This window comes from Mytilus edulis, chromosome 4, assembly GCF_963676685.1.
Source record: "Mytilus edulis chromosome 4, xbMytEdul2.2, whole genome shotgun sequence".
Lineage (NCBI taxonomy): Eukaryota > Metazoa > Mollusca > Bivalvia > Mytilida > Mytilidae > Mytilus > Mytilus edulis.
In genome coordinates this window covers 3,320,585-3,341,501 of record NC_092347.1, presented here as the reverse complement: position 1 = coordinate 3,341,501, position 20,917 = coordinate 3,320,585, and the positions used below count along the sequence as shown (strand labels likewise).

At 32.8% G+C, this 20,917-nt stretch overlaps 1 protein-coding gene across 4 annotated transcripts in view; it reads right to left on the bottom strand.

The window, feature by feature from the left end:
• LOC139521653 (recQ-like DNA helicase BLM) overlaps positions 1 to 16,033 on the bottom strand; it is a 36,811-nt gene extending 20,778 nt beyond the window's left edge. For 3 of the 4 annotated variants that reach the window (XM_071315140.1, XM_071315141.1, XM_071315142.1), the window contains exons 1-11: positions 15,961 to 16,031; positions 13,139 to 13,192; positions 10,987 to 11,287; positions 10,227 to 10,306; positions 8,151 to 8,320; positions 7,350 to 7,396; positions 6,644 to 6,785; positions 5,078 to 5,142; positions 3,612 to 3,760; positions 2,433 to 3,136; positions 2,068 to 2,139 (exon numbers count right to left, since the gene is read on the bottom strand). In XM_071315140.1, the coding sequence (XP_071171241.1) occupies positions 2,068 to 2,139; positions 2,433 to 3,136; positions 3,612 to 3,760; positions 5,078 to 5,142; positions 6,644 to 6,785; positions 7,350 to 7,396; positions 8,151 to 8,320; positions 10,227 to 10,306; positions 10,987 to 11,287; positions 13,139 to 13,161 (1,753 nt within the window). In that variant the 5' untranslated portion in view covers positions 13,162 to 13,192; positions 15,961 to 16,031. Of the gene's footprint in view, positions 1 to 2,067; positions 2,140 to 2,432; positions 3,137 to 3,611; positions 3,761 to 5,077; positions 5,143 to 6,643; positions 6,786 to 7,349; positions 7,397 to 8,150; positions 8,321 to 10,226; positions 10,307 to 10,986; positions 11,288 to 13,138; positions 13,193 to 15,922 lie in introns of all 4 variants that reach the window. The other variant, XM_071315143.1, reaches the window with a different exon arrangement.
• Positions 16,034 to 20,917: the final 4,884 nt, after the last annotated feature.

Here is a 20,917-nt window from a genome sequence, read left to right as displayed (position 1 = left end):
AATTGACTATTTTACCAATTCAGGACAGTAACCTAACAACGGGTTGTCCGATCCATGTGAAAACATCAGGGCATATAGATCTTGACCTGATAAACAATTAAACCCTGTCAGATTTTCTCTTAATGCTCATGTTTTTGAGTTATAAGCCAAAAACTGCATTTTACCCCTATGTTCTATTATTAGCCGTGGCAGCCATTTTGGTTGATTGGCCAGGTCACGCCACACATTTTTTTAACAAATTACCCCAATGATGATTGTGGCAAAGTTTAGTTTAATTTGGCCCAGTAGTTTCAGAGAAGAAGATTTTTGTAAAAGATTACTAAGATTTACGAAAAAATGGTTAAAAATTGACTATAAAGGGCTATAACTCCTTCAGGGGTCAACTGACCCTTTTGGTCATGCTGACCTATTTGTTGAACATTATTGCTGTTTACAGTTTATCTCTATCTATAATAATATTCAAGATAATAACCAAAAACAGCAAAATTTCCTTAAAATTACCAATTCAGGGGCAGCAACCCAACAACAGGTTGTCCGATTCATCTGAAAATTTCAGGACAGATAGATCTTGACCTGATAAACACTTTTACTGCATTTCAGATTTGCTCTAAATGCTTTGGTTTTTGAGTTATAAGCCAAAAACTGCATTTTACCCCTATGTTCTATTTTTAGCCATGGCAGCCATCTTGGTTGGTTGGCCGGGTCACGCCACACATTTTTTAAACTAGATATCCCAAAGATGATTGTGGCCAAGTTTGGATTAATTTGGCGCAGTAGTTTCAGAGGAGAAGATTTTTGTAAAAGATTACTAAGATTTACGAAAAACGGTTAAAAATTGACTAAAAAGGTCAATAACTCCTAAAGGGGTCAACTGACCATTTTGGTCATGTTGACTTATTTGTATATCTTACTTTGCTGAACATTATTGCTGTTTACAGTTTATCTCTATCTATAATAATATTCAAGATAATAGCCAAAAACAGCAAAAATTCCCTAAAATTACCAGTTCAGGGGCAGCAACCCAATAACGTGTTGTCGGATTCATTTGAAAATTTGAGGGCAGATAGATCTTGACCTGATAAACAATTTTACCCCATGTCAGATTTGCTCTAAATGCTTTGGTTTTTGAGTTATAAGCCAAAAACTGCATTTTACCCCTATGTTCTATTTTTAGCCATGGCGGCCATCTGTGTTGGTTGGCCGGGTCACGCCACACATTTTTTAAACTAGATACCCCAATGATGATTGTGGCCAAGTTTGGTTTAATTTGGCCCAGTAGTTTCAGAGGAGAAGATTTTTGTAAAAGTTAACGACGACGGACGACGACGGACGACGACGACGACGCCGACGACGCCGGACGCCGGACGCCAAGTGATGGGAAAAGCTCACTTGGCCCTTCGGGCCAGGTGAGCTAAAAACAGCAAAATTTCCTCAAAATTACCAATTCAGGGGCAGCAACCCAACAACCGATTGACCGATTCATCTGAAAATTTCAGGGCAGATAGATCTTAACCTGATAAACATTTTTACCCCATGTCAGATTTGCTCTAAATGCTTTGGTTTTTGAGTTATAAGCCAAAAACTGCATTTTACCCCTATGTTCTATTTTTAGCCGTGGCGGTCATCTTGGTTGGTTGACCGGGTCACGCCACACATTTTTAAAACTAGATACCCCAATAATGATTGTGGCCAAGTTTGGTTTGATTTGGCCCAGTAGTTTCAGAGGAGAAGATTTTTGTAAAAGTTAACGACGACAGACGACGACGACGGACGACGGACGACGGACGAAGACGACGGACGCCGGACGCAAAGTGATGGGAATAGCTCACTTGGCCCTTCGGGCCAGGTGAGCTAAAAACTTGATAAAAATCGTGTTTTCATGATCCTAGCTAAAAAATGTAATTATAAGTATTGAATGCTTCTTTTTGTAACTTCATAGGGTTGTAAAAGCGTTGACCGTGCACACTTTTTTAGAATGAAGCACGGAATACAAAATGTACTTTGGTCAACGCTTTTACACCCCAATGAAGTTACAAAAAGAAGCATTCAATTCTTAAATAAACTTACTTTCATATTTTGATGTCGAAGAGGTATTAGGTGAAATTCTATTTGAAAAGTTTGGTGTTACATCCAATAAACCTGAAAGTGGAAAAGACAAAAGATTGACAATCAAAATAAATAACTTGTATATCATTATTAACATTGTAGCTGGTGCATGCTATGTACTTTTCTTTGTAGTATCACTAAGCAAGTTTCAACTCTTGAATCTCATTCCAAAAATAGCAAAATTTGTAACAAACATAAATGTTGGAAAAAGACAGAAAAGGTGAATGATATATAGCCCCTACTGTATCACATCCCAGGTTTGTTTAAAAAGGTTTGACTGTATCACATACCAGGTTTGTTTAAAAATGTCTGACTGTATCACATACCAGGTTTGTTTTGTCTGTTAGGTGTTACTATTCTTGGTAAATCCATTTCTTCTGTGAATTCATCATCAAAGTCTTCTACAGCAAACAAATCATCATCAGAGAAGTTTGTATCAAAGTCATTATTGTTCTTAATCATTGGTCCAACTGAACAATCCTTTTTATCTGGCACATGTTCTGATATCCTGTACCCAAAGTCTATGTCATCATCCATTGGCTGAGGTTGAGAGGAATTAAACAAAGCATAACTTTCAAAGTCTGAGGTATTTGATTTCAAAACATTAGCAGCATTTTTGTTAAAATTGAACACAGGACTAGCAAAGTTACTTCCCTTTGTGTGGTTTTCTGTTAGATGTGAGAAGCTTGTCATAGGTGAGTTCTTACTGACAGAGGAAATGTAACTGGCATGGGATTGTGTCATTGGAGCATCTGCTTCAAAGAAACTCTCACCACAAGTAAAAGGTGAAGTTATCACAGACGAGGAAAAACCGGACACCTTTTTGGACTGAATTGATCTTATTGATGATGGATTCAATGAGTTATAAGGAGTTGAGGTAGATGATATATTTCTAGGTGAAAGCAATGATGGACTAGTTGATCTTGGAAAAGATGAACTCTTCTTGGAATCTCTATTTCCAGGCAGACTAGACTTCTGGGTAACAAATTTACAAGTTTCCTCCACAGATGACTGGTCTGTTATCTTCTTTCTACAAAATTAATGTTGGTACTACAAATCTTCTGTTACAGATGGTATCATGTCGGGGGATATTTATTCATGATGGAAGATACTGTGAATTCATTTAGTTTTGTGGGTACCAATTTCGGTGGATTAAAAAAAAAAAGGTCTTTTCGTTGATATTTTGATTTCATGGTTTTACAAAAGTGTACATACAAGTCTATAGAAAACTTATACATCTGACATTGAACATATTATTTAATGGACAACCTCTATCCAGGAAAAATGGTAAATATGGTGAATAATAAATCCAAAAAAGTTTTTTTTTTCCTTTTTTCACAGTTAAGCACAAAATAATCAAACAATCATTATACAAACTGTACTTCAAAGATAAATTGATGTTTTCACTTGGAAGTTTGATATCAAAATGCTTTTGTTCATCTACTATATCATAGCAATATCAAAGAATGTTAAAGGTCTTTGTATTAAATGATTAGAGTTCCTACCTTAATGCTAACAAGGTTTGGAGCCTGGAATAATCCTGCCATACCATAGACATCAGATCATTGGTACTAACTTTTCCTATTATACTACAGATCTCATCCATCGTTTTTAATAGTACTGTTACCCTTTCAACTTTTTCTTCTTCTGATGACTAAAAAATAGAAAATCAGACACTAAAGTTTAACATGTGTTTCAGCATATTATTAAAAAAAACCTCATTTCTTTGTAGTTATTATGTCTGTAAGATATTTCTAAAAATGTCAATAAGACTGATTTTTTTACTTTTGTATCTATGTTGACACAAATCAGGGGCTCAATTTTATTACAAAAAGTGCCATTAAAAAGTGTTTTGATTGAGATGACCTTTATTTCATTTGTTTGACATGATGGTTTTCCCCTATTGCATTCATGCTAAAAGAGGGGCATTGCATTTGCGCCAATTTTTGAAAATTACAATCTTTCATTTTTTTCGCCACAAGTTTATTTTTCATTTGCACCATAAAATAAAAACTTCATTTGCACCATTTTACAGGTAATTCATAAAAGATATAAGGGAAAAGTATTAATTGCTCAAAAAAGGTTTGTCTTTACAGTATTCCCCCCTGGATAACTGAGCGAGTTCATTGCCATAATCATTTCTGAAGCTGAGAGTCACTAAGGTTTATATAGTGTTCACACATGTTCGAGGGGTCAAGATGGACATTTTCAATTTAGACATAAACCATTGTGTAAACAGAAGAATTAATTCTGTAATTTTTGATGAGTACACATTTAGATCATTAGATCATATGTTCTGAAAAATGGAGATAAGTCGTTTAGTGGTACCACAAATGATATAAAACCTTGCAAAGCCAGTATAACATCTAACATGGACTGCGGGACTATCTTTTGGATCAATATGGTATGCACATTAGAGGGGGGATTTTCCAGACATGAATACATCAGGATTGTCGCTTACAAGTTTTGTGCCAGGATTATTAGACTTATAACTTTACTATTGTGCATCATGCTTAGAACTGTCCCAATGTTTTACTCCAGTAAAAAGTGCATTCTTTTATGTTTTATATTAGGTTTTATGATCACGTTGATTTATAACAGTTTATGTTTAAGCAAGATTTCAACATTACTTGTATGGTTTAATGTTGACTGATTTCTGAGGAATATGTTTAATGATGCAAACCAAATACGGCCTTTATTATCAAAAGTCTTTTCTAAATATATATTTTATACTATTTACCTGTGACATTGGCGCAAATGACAGGTTTTATTTTGGCGCAAATGAAATGCCAATTGGCGCAAGAGCAAAGCACCGGCAAAAAGGTATTACTTCACCATTCAAAGCTTACACACTATTTTCTTAGTTACTTCAAACTTTTATTGTCATTCTTCCATTTTAATATCCCTGTAAACAACATTCACTACTGTTTACTTGTTTTTTCTATATATTACACCCAATGAATCTACTTACATTTGATTTATTCTGATACTGGATAGAATAGTTTGATGTAATTTCAATTCTTGGTTTATCTGGTTCTACAATAAAATTCTAATTAATTATTCTTTCACATTCATATATAAATATAATAATTATAATCTTCAGTTTTCAACATATTTGATAACTACCACGAATGACCTTTACCTTTGTCAAAAGTTACATGTGACCTGCTAACTGATCTTACTCCCCTCAGAATCTATTATCTATTAAATAAAACAGTCTTTAAATAGCTGACTATGCAGTATGGGCTTTGCTCATTGTTGAAGGCTGTACGGTGACCTATAGCTGTTAATATCTGTGTCATTTAGTCTGGCTTAAATTAAAATATTGTTTGTTTGCCCTTTACCGACCGACCCTATATATTTGTTCCGCCTGAAAATCTTTTATTTGTATTTACCAGCAAGATTTTATTTTATTTTATTTGTTCATTCCTACCAAAAATCTTTTATTTGTATTTCACGCTCAAAACTTTTTTTACCGGAATCCTCAGGTTTTTATTTTCCCGTATAAGGTCTAGTCCGTTTGGTATCATGTGAGGGTTTGACATGAATACTTGCATTTGGAGTTTCAAAGCATTTGTTTGAAATTGATGTTGAAAGCTTTGAAATCATGATATGACGAACGTTACTCTGTGTCTTTATACTTGAAGAGCAGGGTTCGTTCAAAAAAAGTTCATCCAATACAAAATTATCCACGTGTGTACAAATTATTTTGTAAACGGATATTGTATCCTATGTAGGGATGGCCTTTGCCTTTGGTGATCTGAAGATCAGGATGATTATGTTAACGATGCCTTCGGCCAGCATTGCTATATTATCTATATATCTGATATGAACCAAAAGTCTGTAAAGTAGAGAATATTTGGCAGTAAAATCGCCAAGTTTTTCCATACAATGAACAGATCATTTATAAATGCGATGTAAAATACATGACAATTGAGTTTCAGGTCTTGTAGCATTTTTATAGGAAACACAGGCACACTTGAAAATTCAAACACTCTAGGGACTTTTTTTACTAGTAATGCATGTCTCCCCGGACATATTTTACCAGGACAAATTTATCTCTTACAGAAACTTTTAGGTCGAGGTAAGTGAACAAGGTACGTAGTACAGAATATTAGTGTAAGATAAAACACTTAAAAGTTCTAGGCATATAAACGTTGAAAATATGCTGCACAGCCCTATATTTTGATATTTTAAACAAAATAGTAGTGCATATGAATTAACTTCACATTCTTCATGATAATTTTTTTTCAAAACTTCCTGGGACTATTATATTATACTAATAGTCCCAGAAACTTATTAGTAAAAGCATACTTAAAAACAAAAGCAATACAGACAAAATGATATCATGCAGATTTTGTATCTTTAAAATAAAATATTTTACATACCTGCCTACCCTGTTTCAAAACATAGGGTCGGAAAAGGGCAAACAAACAATATTTTAATTTAGGCCTCTCTTGTGGAGAGTCATTGGCAATCATACCACTTCTTCTTATATCTATTATAATTTTATAGATACAATAAGTTTCCTAAATACCATTTATCACATGATGATCGTTGATTCCTGAAGTAAATTCATCCATCTGTGTTTCTTCGTCACTATCTGTAATTGGTAGTGTCCGTCTTCTCTTTGTCTGTTGTTCAACAACACTATTTGTTCTCTTTTCTGTGGAGGGTCTCTAAACAATAGAAGACTTCAAAATACATATAAGGTCAAAGTGTTCTCCTCTGAAATATCTTGAATCATCTTGGCTAACAGGGAATTACAAAATACCATCTTGTTTCTAGAAATTAGAGCATCTGTTTAGCTGAAGAAATGCATATTACAATAGTGAATTGTGCTCTTGTGTTAAAGAATAAGCTAGTTATATTTTGAGATATGAAAGTGGTAAAGCTTATATATTTTCTCCAATCCTTTCCAAAACCAAATCATACAATACAAATTCATGGTAATTTAATGAACATATGAACATGTGTATAATTAATCTCTAGCGAATGGTCCCTAAACCAAACATTAGAATTTTTAAAACAATTTGTGAATCCAGTTTCAACAATTATAAACAAGACTAAATGAGTATAATTTTTACATTATAACCCATCATTAGAAATGATTTTACCTTTAATTCATCATGAAACATTAAAAAAAAATGTAATGTATATATAATTTTAGATTAACCATAATAAAAAAATCTTCAAATTTTAATTGATTCCTCCATACTATTCTGATTAAAACAATGCCTTACCTGTGATGACAATAATCCATCACTTTTCCTCATCAACGTTGGAGATACTGAAAAATAACATCACAGCAAATAAGTTTTCCAGTACATACAATATATATGTATTTTATAAGTGTTCAGAATTTGAACTATGAGCCTGAATTGCTAGCTGAAATATTTAACCCAGAATTTCCAAAGAAATGACTTTAGCTTGACTTTCTTTGTTTTTTAAAGGGCAGTCAGGATTAATATATAAAAACTTGCATAAATATACTACTACTTTTAATTTGATATAGCATTGGCCAAGCAGTGTATGACAAGATGCATAAATTAAGACTTCCTTTTAGTTGTGACTGGTAACTATTGTCATTTCCTTTAATCTTAATAGACATTGATGATAACAATTAGTGTCTTCCAAGTGTTAATGCAGTCAAGTTTCAAAAAGGTTAGAAAATTAGTTAATCCTGAGAATGCCCCTTCAGCCATGCTTTCTATTAAGTTAGAAAGAAATAAAGAGGCTTGTAGAAGACCTTTTATATAAAATTCCTTCTTATTTTGGTTTTTGACCAAGTAGTTTTAACTCAAGAGACAAAATGGTTCCCATTTCAGCTAATTGGAAGACTTTCTCCCAGAATCTCATGTTATATGGGAGTTAACAAGAAAATAAGAAATTTTAACTGTCAGACAATTTTTTTATTTTAATATGACATGTAAAAATTTCAAAGAAAAAATACAAAGACTGATAGAAACTCTCTCCAAAATTATAATTTCTGTACAATTCTTATCACCTAAATCTCACCAACAATCTAATTCCCCTGTACAAACCTGGCATATCAAAGTCTGTGAGGTCATCATCATCATCGTCATCTGATTCTCCAAACATACTTATGACTGTATTGTCATGTGCCACATTCTGATTGGTCATTAACAGAGGAGAAATCTCTTTCCTTTTAGTTCCCATGCATGGAGCAATAGGGGCAACCTTTACAGGAGCACTGAAAAATTATAAATACAAGAGTTAAAATTGAGAATGGAAATGGTGAATATGTCAAAGAGACAACAACCAGACCAAAGAGCAGACAAAAGGTGAAGGCCAACAATGGGTCTTCAACACAGATCTTACACCTGTAAGCCTTCACAGTTCCTCAGCTGGCCCCTAAATAAAATAGTGTACTAGTTCAGTCAAAATAGACATCACACTAAACTGCACAGTTGTCTGCATAATTACATATCATTCAAGTAGGAAAATAACCAAGAGTGTGTAAGATCAAAGTCAACAAATTGCATTCATGGCCATGACAATTCATACACTTATCATTTAATTCAAAGGTAACACAATTGTCCTAGTGATAAATCTTAATGAACAACACCATGAAATACAGTGAAATAATCTCCATGGAAATTGGATGTCACAATGCTTTTTTATCTGCATAACAAAAGTTCTCGACTTGATCTGACATAATCACAATTTTAACAAAGAGTCCAGCAACAAGTATATCATGAATCTTGTGGCATAAATAAGTATGAGTTATGCTTATTCCCTGTTTATACCATACTGACAACTGGAGTGGAATTTCTAATGGCCAAGCTCACATGTCAAAAACATGTCACCCTACCCATACACATAACAAATTATCACAACTCAGAACCAACATATGACCAACCAGTCTAAGCTCTTACTCCTACATGAGATGAGCTACATGGAGGAGCAGCTAGCACCAATGATCTGGTTTGACACAGATGCTATTGAAACACAGGACCTCTAACACTGTAGACTGTGGTACAGGTATTTCTTATTGTTGATGGCCATATGGTTACCTATAGTTATTAACTTCTGTCATTTGATCTCCGGTGGAGAGTTTCCGCAATCAAACAATGTCTTCTTAGTTTCATATTACAAGACCACCTAGGCACAATGATAATTAAATTTCAAAGTTCGTTTTGAACTTGGTGCATCAATTATTATTTACTCTAATTTCAATTATATTCATTGACTTATAAAGTGTTTATGATGTCAGATACAAATAAAATTTACGTGATCCTAATTACGTTTTTCCATCTTCTGTATAGTCGCCGTCAACCGTCAATTAAAATTGGCACAATGTTTTTGGTTGAAAATTTTTAAACTAACAACCACATTCACTCAAGATGACGTTTTTCATTTAGCGGAATCAAATATCATTAAAAAATCAACTACTGTCCTACCATTTATTGTGTTTGCACTGTATAATCCTGACCTTCACATAATCCAAGATTATTTTGTAGGGTGGAATCCGACATTGTTATAACCTGAAGTGTTGCCGTGGGGTTCCACATGCTGTCTATTTTCTTGTGCCTCTCAGAGCTTTTCATCATGTTTATGTAAATCAGGGATCCTTATAGAAACCAAGATGGCGATTTTACAATGTAAATAATCTTGAAAAAGGTGAAGGTCAGGATTATACAGTGCAAACACAATAAAAGGTAGGACAGGTAGGACAGTAGTGGATATTTGGACTGGATATTTCTCCCGCTTATTGAAAAACATCATCTCAAGTGAACGCCGTTGATATTTAACAAAATTTTGACAAAAATCATGGTGCCAATTTTACGTGACGGTGACTATACCTTATTAACAATGTTATCATATAAATTAAGCAGCTATTTTTCTGCTTTTAATTCTGTCACATTATTATTCAAGGCCCTTTCATAGCCTACGTATACTATTTATATGTTGTTTTTTTCTATTAACTGTTGAAAGCCTTATTATATAGCTTACAGTTGCCAATAATTGCTTACATTCACATCATTTGAACATATTTGAATAATTGTCATATTGGCAAACTGACCCCAAGTGACATCTACTTAAATTCATATATAAATTTACACAGTAACAGCTCAAAATAAATTAGAAAAAAATACCTGTGAGGGGCTACCGTTGCAACAGGTTTATCTGGCTTACTCTTGGCAAAACTTGTTATAGATGTCTGTAATTTATTTTTCTGAAAAATAATATCAATATTTAAACTTTAAATCAAAGCATTGAAGTACATGAAGTACAGGAGAGGTAGTTTCTGTCTAAACTCAATCAAATTTTGACTTCTATTTTTCCATCCTTATTTAATGGAATCGTACAAGACAGGAGACTATAAGCATGATAAGTCAAAGTCAGACAACTTTTTTTCCAATTTACCAAATTTCAGGCTTTTATTTCCTATGCAATACACAAGCATGCAAGTGTCTTTTTTTTTAACAAGTGCAAGACAAGACCATTACGATAGCAAATCGCGAAATAATTTCCAAACAACTGAGAACCAAGTGAATTCCCAAGGGATACCCCTCCCCAGCAATACTATGTATTATTGAATTAGATAAATTCAATTATCTTTTCTTTAACATATAGGACCAGGACTACTGCTGATTTATTTATTTTAGTTGATAATATTTTTTGTGGAATGAGGAATTATTATATGTTCCAGGATATTTAATATCATTGTCTTGCTAAAATCTGCATATAAGCCTATGGTATTTGTATAATCATTGAACATGTTGAATTTTTGAATTCATGATTCAACTTAATCCACGAAATACACGAAAATAGGTATACCAGGAATAGTAAAGAACCGACAGTATATTTCTTTGGGGACATCATCAGGTATTGATAACAACATGAACAACCTACCAAGGATTTGCTTTGAACAGCTGTATTATAAACTCCTTCGTTCTGCTTGGATGATCTAAAGGTGGATGGAGGTATATCAAAGTCATCATCAATATCATTAACTGTGATTGGATAATTCTTCAGTGTCTGTGGTGGTGCACTGTAGAAACTTTTTGATTGGTTGTTTGAAGCCACTGGTGGTACTCTTGTAGCATGTGTAGATATATCTGATTCCCCATGACTGGTGGTTTTAGAGAAAGTTACTGAATCAGTTCTCTTGTTCAGACTCAAAGAAGTACCTGGCTTTTTAAACTTGAAACTTCTGTCAATAAAAGTATCAAATATTAAAATTCAGAGCAAATCTTTTGACTATAATCTCAGTATACATCCATATGCATGTTCATCTTCAATTCACTGTATTTTAAGTTAAAATACATGCAAAACTTCAGTCTTACTTGGCTTTTATTTTCCAAACAAAAGGATTGCATGAGAAAAAGAAAGACTTTGAAAACTGATTTGGATAACTACAATCAGTTTTCAAATCACGAAGATAATAATGCTTTCTAATTTGATAAGTAAATAAATGTGATTATAAAAATCAGTGTTCTAGGATTCCCATTACCCGTTACCCGGGGTAAGTGGATTAGGACAACGGGTAAGTCATTTTTTAGCCTTTGTCACCCGGTGGTAAGTCAATTTTCAAGTTCGGGGAAGCCGAAAAACTCTTGAAATTTCCCGGTCCTCTTCAATTTTCCCATATCTGCTTTTTATTTTTATTAAATCACGAGAAAAAACTTTGATAAAAGATCGAAGATTTTGTCGATGTCTATCGGCGCTTTTATTCAAGCACTCGTTTACTAGGTGTAATCAAGCGCAAAAGAGACCACATTCTTCTCCTATCATTCTAAAAGTCGGTCACGGTGTCGGTAAAATCGGAAAATCCGGATTGATAACTGGTGCTTGAATCGGGACATAAACGATTTTTTTTTCTTGTCATCGGAGGAAAATAAACTTACAGTTGCATTTATTATAGCTCTTAATAAATGACATAGTAATAACTATAACATATTTGTCAAATTTAGTAAGAAATCGTTTTTTTTAAATTTTGTATAAAATTCAATCGTATCCGAATCCAGCTTTGTTCAGACAAACTTCACAACATATAATTTAAAGCATGTCATAAAAGTTTTTTGAGCGGCCCCCAGACCCCCGGCCATAAGGGCGACGAGCTTTAGCTCGCCGCAGCGGATGGCGCTTTGCGCTGTCTGCATTGGTTGGCGGATTTAACTTTTAAATGTGGGTAAGTAATTTTTATATTGATCTTACCCGTGGTAAGTCAAGGTGCCAAAAAAATCCTAGAACACTGTAAAAATAGGACAATTTGGTATGATTGCCAATAAGAGACAGAGACAACTCTCCACAAGACCACCGTCTTCCGTCTGGTGATGAGGACAGACGTGTTTTCTTCAGAAAGACTCTAGTGAATGTCTCTGTAACCTTTGGCAGTTCCTGATGGTTGGGGTTTCCTTGTACACCTCTGATAACAACATTCCACTTACGCCCCATATTTCTAGCTTCAATCGTTCAGTTTGTTCCTTTTCAATCAAACTCTCTAGATTTGGAATGTGTGTGTTGTGAATTGCATGTAGTTCAGAGTTCATGAATTCATTGTGTTTTCTATGTGATCAACCCTTCTTTCCATCTCAGTTTGTTTTGTCTTCAACATTTCAACTTCATTATTGATGTGCAAAACACTGCAATGTCCTCAAAGTACTTACATTTATACGACAGGGGTGTATTACTTGAGTTGCTCATTGTGCTCGTGTGGCGGGAAGGAGTTCAAATAGAATCCATTTTCAAACACTAAATTAAATGAAAGTCACCAAATAAACAACAGTTGTTGGTACACCGATGAATAAAGAAGTGTTCTTACTTATCAGTTTTCAAATTCTTAATGTAGTTGATAGAGGGTAATACATATATATATATATATATATGAGTCTGAAAGATTGTGTAACAATACCGATAAATAGATGGAAAACAAAACACTAAAAAGTGTTGAATATCATTGCACAAAGATGGAAAAACTGAACAGATGATATAAATTATACAATAATATATATATATACACTAGCTACATAAATGTATTTTCTTTGTCTTAACATACATGTACCTTTTTGTAGCTTCAGCACTCATCTTCTAATATTTTGTTTCTTCATTTGTTTCTCTGTATAAAAAAAATTAACAAGTTATTCATTAATTCCTTTCTTTTTTCGAAGGAAATTTAAAAGGGAACATTTGAATCTATGTCTGCTTTAAAAATTCTTCATTTCAGGCAGTACTTATCAGTGGTTTAAATGTACTGAGCACTACCTCTAAACCAGAGACCAGTCTCATTCTCAAACAAAATACCCAAAATTGTATATTGAAATGAAATATATTTAACTTTTTAATATGTTTCTAGTTCCTGCCACACCTATATGTATATGTAGCTTTCCAAGCTGCACAGGTTTGTCTTAATACATGTTCATTGTTGTACTCAGATTAAATTGTGTGTTGTAAACTTGCAATACATGTATTGGCAAAAAGGATGTGATGATGAACTGTCATTTGACTGTAAATTATACATGAAGTAACACAATCATTATCAGATACATGCATGTAGATTTTTTTATGGCAGAATTGCTGTTAAATACATTTTTTTACTTATGGCATATTACACTTACCAAAACTCGATTACAAAATTATTAAACACAAAAGCAATAAAAAGGGTTTGAACATGTAGGAGCGAATGGACTTTGAGTGTGAATGGGCTTTGGGTGCAAATGTGTAGGGTGCGAAAGTGAAAGGGGAAAACTGACCAAGATTCAAACTGACAAAATAACTGTGTAGAATGGTAAAGGACTTATCAGGTTTTGTCAGCGTTTCTGCACTAATTGAGTTCGGCAACGGACTAATCACGCTTTGTTTCCAGACAGTGTGACAGAAAATGAGCCAAATAGATGAAAAGAAGTCGTAAGTGTTTATGTTTATATGATCACGGATGGCACGCATGATCTAAGTTTGCAAAATTTTTCATTTTGCTTCGGTAACACTCATGGCTTTTTTCACACTTAACAGGACAACCGGCCGAACACAGCAAATAATGGTGCGGTTTCTGTTTAAATATATATACAGTATATTAGAATGTGGACTTTTAGTGCTCCATTATTTTATGCAAAATACATATTAGAACCACTTGTGTGCATTCAAAAACAAAAAATATTATATATAAAAGCTTTTTAAAATTGCTTGGCAGCGGACTAATCAGGTTTCCCTAAATTGACGTGTTTTTTGGCATCAAACTGTTTGGGGTATATTGAGCACATGTACAGGACTTATTGCGTTTTTATTTTTTTACCAGGGTAAAAAGGAAAAAGATCCTGTCCAGCCTATGGCTAAACAAACCAAACCGGAGGCGATCTTGTGAAACTTTGTTTTTTTCTGGTACGCTCATAGAGAATAATTAAGTGCAAAATACATAAAAACATTAAAACATTTCATCTGATAACCTCAAGATGAGTTGATTCTTCTAATGACATCATATTCGAAATGAGCAACACTCAATAAGGGACCATTATAGAAGCGTCACTGTCAGTATTTATTTTTAATTGGGGAGCATTAGGACCACAATTAGCATCACAATTTTGGGGGTTGAAACCCAATATTCCCATCAACCCAGCTTTAGTCTTAGGAATGTATGTGTCGAACAAATCAATAACAATACAAAACAATCTACAATATATACTTTATAGTACCGTCAATTACTAGCACATCTTTAACATGTTTAAAGAAAAGTAAAACTTTTATTAAAATGGAAAAGGGGACTTCCGACTATGAAAGTGAGTTGGAAGTTCCAACTATTTTTGTGGATTAATAAATTATATTATTGTGTGATGTGTGATTAATGTATAAAGAAAGAAGTGTTGATGAACAACCCAGGCAGAGTAAACACATAGACTGACTGAGAAGATATGAGTCTTCGTATTCATTTGGCACAAAAAGTCCAGTGCCAATAACACAAAAAGTCTGGTGCCATAAATTTTCCAAATTAACCATCATTTACATGTAAGACCTTAATAGTGAATGGAACAGTTCTGAAAGGAAAAATGTCTACATTTAATGAATAATTAACAAAAATTTACTTGGAAAAGAAAACAGCATGCTTACAACACGCTTCAATTTGACATCTTTCCATGAAAAATGTTTGTTTCCAAGTTCGGGTACCACGTAGGTGGAAACAATTTGAAATATATCGTATCTTCCCATGAATATATGATTAGATATCCAGCAAAATAAATAATTTCCCCATTCCGTGACATTAAGCTTATTTGGAAATGTCAATTCTGCTTTAATACAAGTCAAAAGAAATAACTACTTAGACCAAATATTGTCATTTCAAATCGTGATAAGTCCATTGCAAAACTCTATTAGTGAGGAAACACTGAAAAAAAACCAATAAGTCTGTTACCATTCTACACCATGAATATATTATGTCGAAACATATGAAATCAGTTTATTCAGAGACTGACTCAGGTCATTCAGAGACTAATTTCAGGTAATTTATACATGTACCATGATGTCCCAAATCCAAGTTGTATACATTAGCGACATAAAATCACCAGAGTGACCTAAATACAGAGAGATTATAGTGTCAAGTTGACACTCACTAAATCACTAAAGACTTAAGAGACACTTGAAGAGTGTAAAACTACTGTTATTTTATGAATAAAAAGAAATGACACATTGAGTTAATTTAAAGGTTAAAAAAAAAAATTGTCAACAAAAAAAAATCTAACACAAAAAAATATTTAGAAAAAAGGGGGATACACTCCCCAAGGCTAAGACACTCATCTTCTTAAAATGTAGAATTATCGAAACCATAATATATTTCTTAGTCATTAATGGAAAGTTTTACCCTCTACAATCAAACAGAATAACTATACAAGCATTTACTTGGCTTCTCTTTGCTGTTCTGTTGTTTATTTCTCGCGCCGTTCATTTGTGCAAAATACAATGCTCTAGTCGAATCCATGACAAGTCGCCCCACTGGCAAGTCGCCCCACTCCTAGTCGCCCCACTTTTTCACCAACTCGCCCCACTTTAAAAAAAACCGACCCAACCTGGATCACCAACTCGCCCCACTTTTTAAAAAATCGCCCCACTTGTGAAATGTGTTAAATCCCGTTAATATTACTCCTGAAAACTCGCCCCACTGAATGGAAAACGATAAAATCTAGATTAACATATTATTAACCAGGATGAATGTAGTAAAGCCAACTCGCCCCACTCATGGAAAAAGATGTTATCCCGTTGTATATAACTTAAATTCCGTAAATATTACTCCTGCCAACTCGCCCCACTTATAGAAAACGATAATATCTAGATTAATATATTATTAACCAGGATTAATGTATTAATGCCAACTCGCCCCACTTATGGAAAAAAGATGTTATTCCGTGAATATTACTCCTACCAACTCGCCCCACTTGAAAGAAAACGATAATATCTAGATTTATATCATGTTATTAACCAGGATGAATGTAGTAATGCCAACTCGCCCCACTTATGGAAAAAGATGTTATCCCGTTGTATATAAGTTAAATTCCGTAAATATTACTCCTGCCAACTCGCCCCACTTATGGAAAAAGATGTTATCCCGTTGTATATAAGTTAAATTCCGTAAATATTACTCCTGCCAACTCGCCCCACTTATGGAAAAAGATGTTATCCCGTTGTATATAAGTTAAATTCCGTAAATATTACTCCTGCCAACTCGCCCCACTTATTTGCTATCCCATTGAAAACCTTATAGAAACTTCTTATATTATTCCTTTTTTTTAATATAGCAGTAAGAAGTGAGTATTAATATTTCGGTAACGGGAATGTCAACTAGCCCCACTTATGAATAGTACAAGTATGAATAGAGTTAAAGGCTACAAACTAGCCCCACTTACGAATAAAATAATTAAACTTAAACTAAAATTTTTAAGTGGGGCGAGTTTTATATTTTAATTTTATATCTAAATATTACCGTTTTCCATTAAGTGGGGCGAGTAGGCAGGAGTAAGTATTTAACATGTGGGGCGATTTTTTAAAAAGTGGGGCGAGTTGGTGAAAAAGTGGGGCGACTAGGTGTGGGGCGACTTGCCAGTGGGGCGACTTGTCCTGCTTCCCTCTAGTCAGATTGTTTCTTTTGAGGCTGGTTATGACTAAATACACAATTAAAAATTATCAACAACAACGCACAAATAAGAATAATTAAGTAAAAGTAAACTTAAAATATAACTTGGAATAGTACACTATCAATATATATTTTAAAAGACTTGTTTATAATAATTAGACCTATATAAGATTTTTTTTTCTCATAAATTATAAATTTATAAATTTGGCATTTTTGTAGATCTTGTCCTGCTGATTATTCTTGCTGTTCCAAGTTTCTCTTTGCATGTCTATAATATATTTGTAAGATAATAAACAAAAGTTTAAAACATATATAAAAATAATTTAAAAACTTTGTTATTGTAATAACACATATAAAGAGTCGAATGAGAATTTACTGGTTTACAAAGTAATAAGTAGATATTGACATTCTAATTATTTTGCTCTGTGACGTGTCAGATGTACTTTTTCCTTGATAGTTATTTTTGTTTTAATAAAATGGGATTCATTCATTATTGAACTTGAAATGAATGGCCTTTTAGTCTATAGCATTGTAATAAAATGTGAATTTCTGTCGCCATTTTATTGGCGGTAGCGGGGCCTATAAAAAATTGTATTCATTCTGAGACTACTATGGACTACTATATGGGTTATTTTCAAAAAATGTCGAATTTTGAAATTGAAAAATATATCAAAAGTTACTTATTCAAACAACCCTCTACACAAGGACGTATATTGTATGTTAGTTATACGTCTTTGCTCTACATAAGCCAATCAAAAGAAACAGTACTTTAAGAACAACATATTAAAAGTTGCAATCTTTATAATGTCATACAAGAATATCTTGAAACATTTTTTGATCGGTGGTACAATATTTTGTCTATCCTGTTACCATTTTCAAAAGAAATTTTGGGTTATCAAGAAAAGGTTTAGATAAAATGTAAAGCTTGTTTTACGTAGCCAATTAGATTGTTTTCAAGAGAATAAACTTCTATATATATTCATTATGTAAAATAATAGATTATTTGCCAATTTTCCAGGTTGTACTGAAAAATGCCTCTAAAAATTGGTTTTCAAAGGTTCGGTAAAAATTACCACCAGTAATGCAAGTCTAAGATAGCCTGCAATTTATATTGTTCGTTTTTTTTCACCCTTTCAAATAAACTCAACATCAAGTAAATCCCTCATAAGTTAGTTTACTTTTCTCTTTATTTCATTGGTAACATATATCACTATATATAAAAGTCTATCCTGTTACCGATATCAGTATTGCACCTGCAAATGCTTATTAATTGAGAAGATTAAGACGCTATAACCTTAAGATGAGTTCAAACAACGAAATATTTCATTCGTTTTGCACCTTTATGTTAAGATAAAAAAAAATAACGACGTTTTGTCTACAATTGTCTATCCTGTTACTGTAACCATAGCAACCATAGTAACAGGATAGACATAACAGGATAGACACATTTCTTCGTTTTTTATTGCTGTTGTGAAATAACTACTGCCTTTGGTGAAGTGATTATGGTGTTCTATTGTGAATTTGGTTTCCTACACGTTATTGCACTTTTCACAAGCATACTGTTGGTGTAATTAATCAAAAACAGCATAGACATGAAAAAAGTACACTCTATTTTTTTCACTAAATGACTTGAAATTTCTTTTCTCTACACTGTCGTTCAAGAAACGAGGCGTTTTACAATGTAAAGATTACTTTGCACTTTTGAAATCAACACTGACTGATTCAATATTCATAGGGAGAATAATTTAACGGCTGATTTAAGTAGCGGTGACAGGATGGACATGAACCTGTAACGGTTTATTTCTTCCTCTGTGATATTTTATCCTGAGGATAATTTGTCCCGGTAATTTTTTTCCAGGCATGGTATTTCACAGGTTGATTTTTTCCAGAGGAGTGCAAATCTATCTGTGTTGTGCGGATATTATGAACCGTTATATATTTGCCGTACTATATTTCACAGAACCGTGTGAAATAGAGTCCCATTAACTACTATGTAAGTTACTCAAAATCAATATATACCTGACTATAATTATAAAATGTGTCAGAAAGGTAGACCAAATTTGCATAATTTATCAAAGGGAGGCAATTATAAGCAATTTATATTTTAAAGACATTAATATAATATATTTCTGAATCTATTTTATAGCGAAATTTTTATTTGAATCTTATTTTTTATATATTCATTTATATAAAAAGATGACTTACAACTTGATTTAATAAGACAGATAACATTTCACAGGTAAAAACTATCCAGCTGTTAAACATGCTATTATTCCAATATATTGTTATGCTATGATTTATCTGATTTCCATGTAAACTACATCTCTGTCCCCAGACACAACTATTTATATAGTTAATAATATCATCATAATCAAATTCTTCTATTTCTGTTAACAGTAGCAATATGCAACTATATTTCTACCTTACTTTTAAATTTATATTTGTACTGAGATCTGAAAACAACTCACTTTTACATGAATTTCACTAACCTTATTATTTAATCATGATATTATTTTCACAATTACGATCTTTGAAATTACTTCTGATTTTCTTCCCCATGTTTCATGATAATTTTCTTTTTAAAAGGATGATATTGACTTGAATATTTCATGAAATTTTTTCAAGGATAATTTGTGAAATTATTTCCCATTATGATATATATTTTTTTTAACAATTTCACTTTATTTCAAATACACTATTATTATTTCATTGTATTTTTAAAGGAATTTTTTTTCTTCTAATAACCATTCAATAAGTTAACTACCCAGATAGAATTTCACGGCAAAGGATAAAATATCCCAGGGAAATAGATTCCTCCGGATAAAAAAATAACAACAACTACTGTGACATTTTTTCCTCCGGTCAAATTTCACCCGGATATAATTTTGCTTTACAAGGGCACACAAATACCCCCAAAATCGGACTTAAATGCAGTTTAATCTTATCGAAATAGATGTAAGGTGTGTTTATTATTAATGTTCTGAATCATAAATCCGACAAGCTTTCATTTAAACCATTACATCTGAAATTGCCATTAAAAATAAAAAAAAATTAGCATGAGTGTACTGAAAATTCTATATTTTTTGAAAATGACCCATTATATACGTCATATACACATATATGTCTCTGCATAAAGTAAGGGCTTTTGTTATAAATTGTTATGGACATGGCTGAGTCTTAATTGTTTAAACTCTATTTTCTACAGTCAAGAAACCAAGGATTTGTTTAGCCTTAGTATACAAATCCTTGAAGAAACCAATGCTATTTAGTACATTAAAATTTACAGAAGTTCTATTTCCCATATCTGTAATAAATCTAACAGATTTATTTTGAAATATTTGTAACTTATTTTTCAACTTTTTACACAAACCAAGGATTTGTATACAAATCCTTGCACAAACAAGTATGGCTCAATTATACATAAAGTTTTTCTAGAGTTTTCAGAGTATTAACATTGGTTTGTTCGACATAATTTGTGTGAATTATAGTTATTGTTGAATGGAGTATTGGTTATTGATTATAGAATTTGCAATCTTGACTTATTGTAATTATGATACTCATTGACTGTGTGGTGGTTATGTAGTTACTAGTTGTATTTTAACATTTTTTAATTGAAATTTTCGGTTTTTTACATTTATTAAGTAAGTTGGGCTACTACATTCTTTCAATCAGTACGACCTTAGTGTGTCACTTCGTTATTTTCCAATGAATTGGATTTTTGTTGTATTA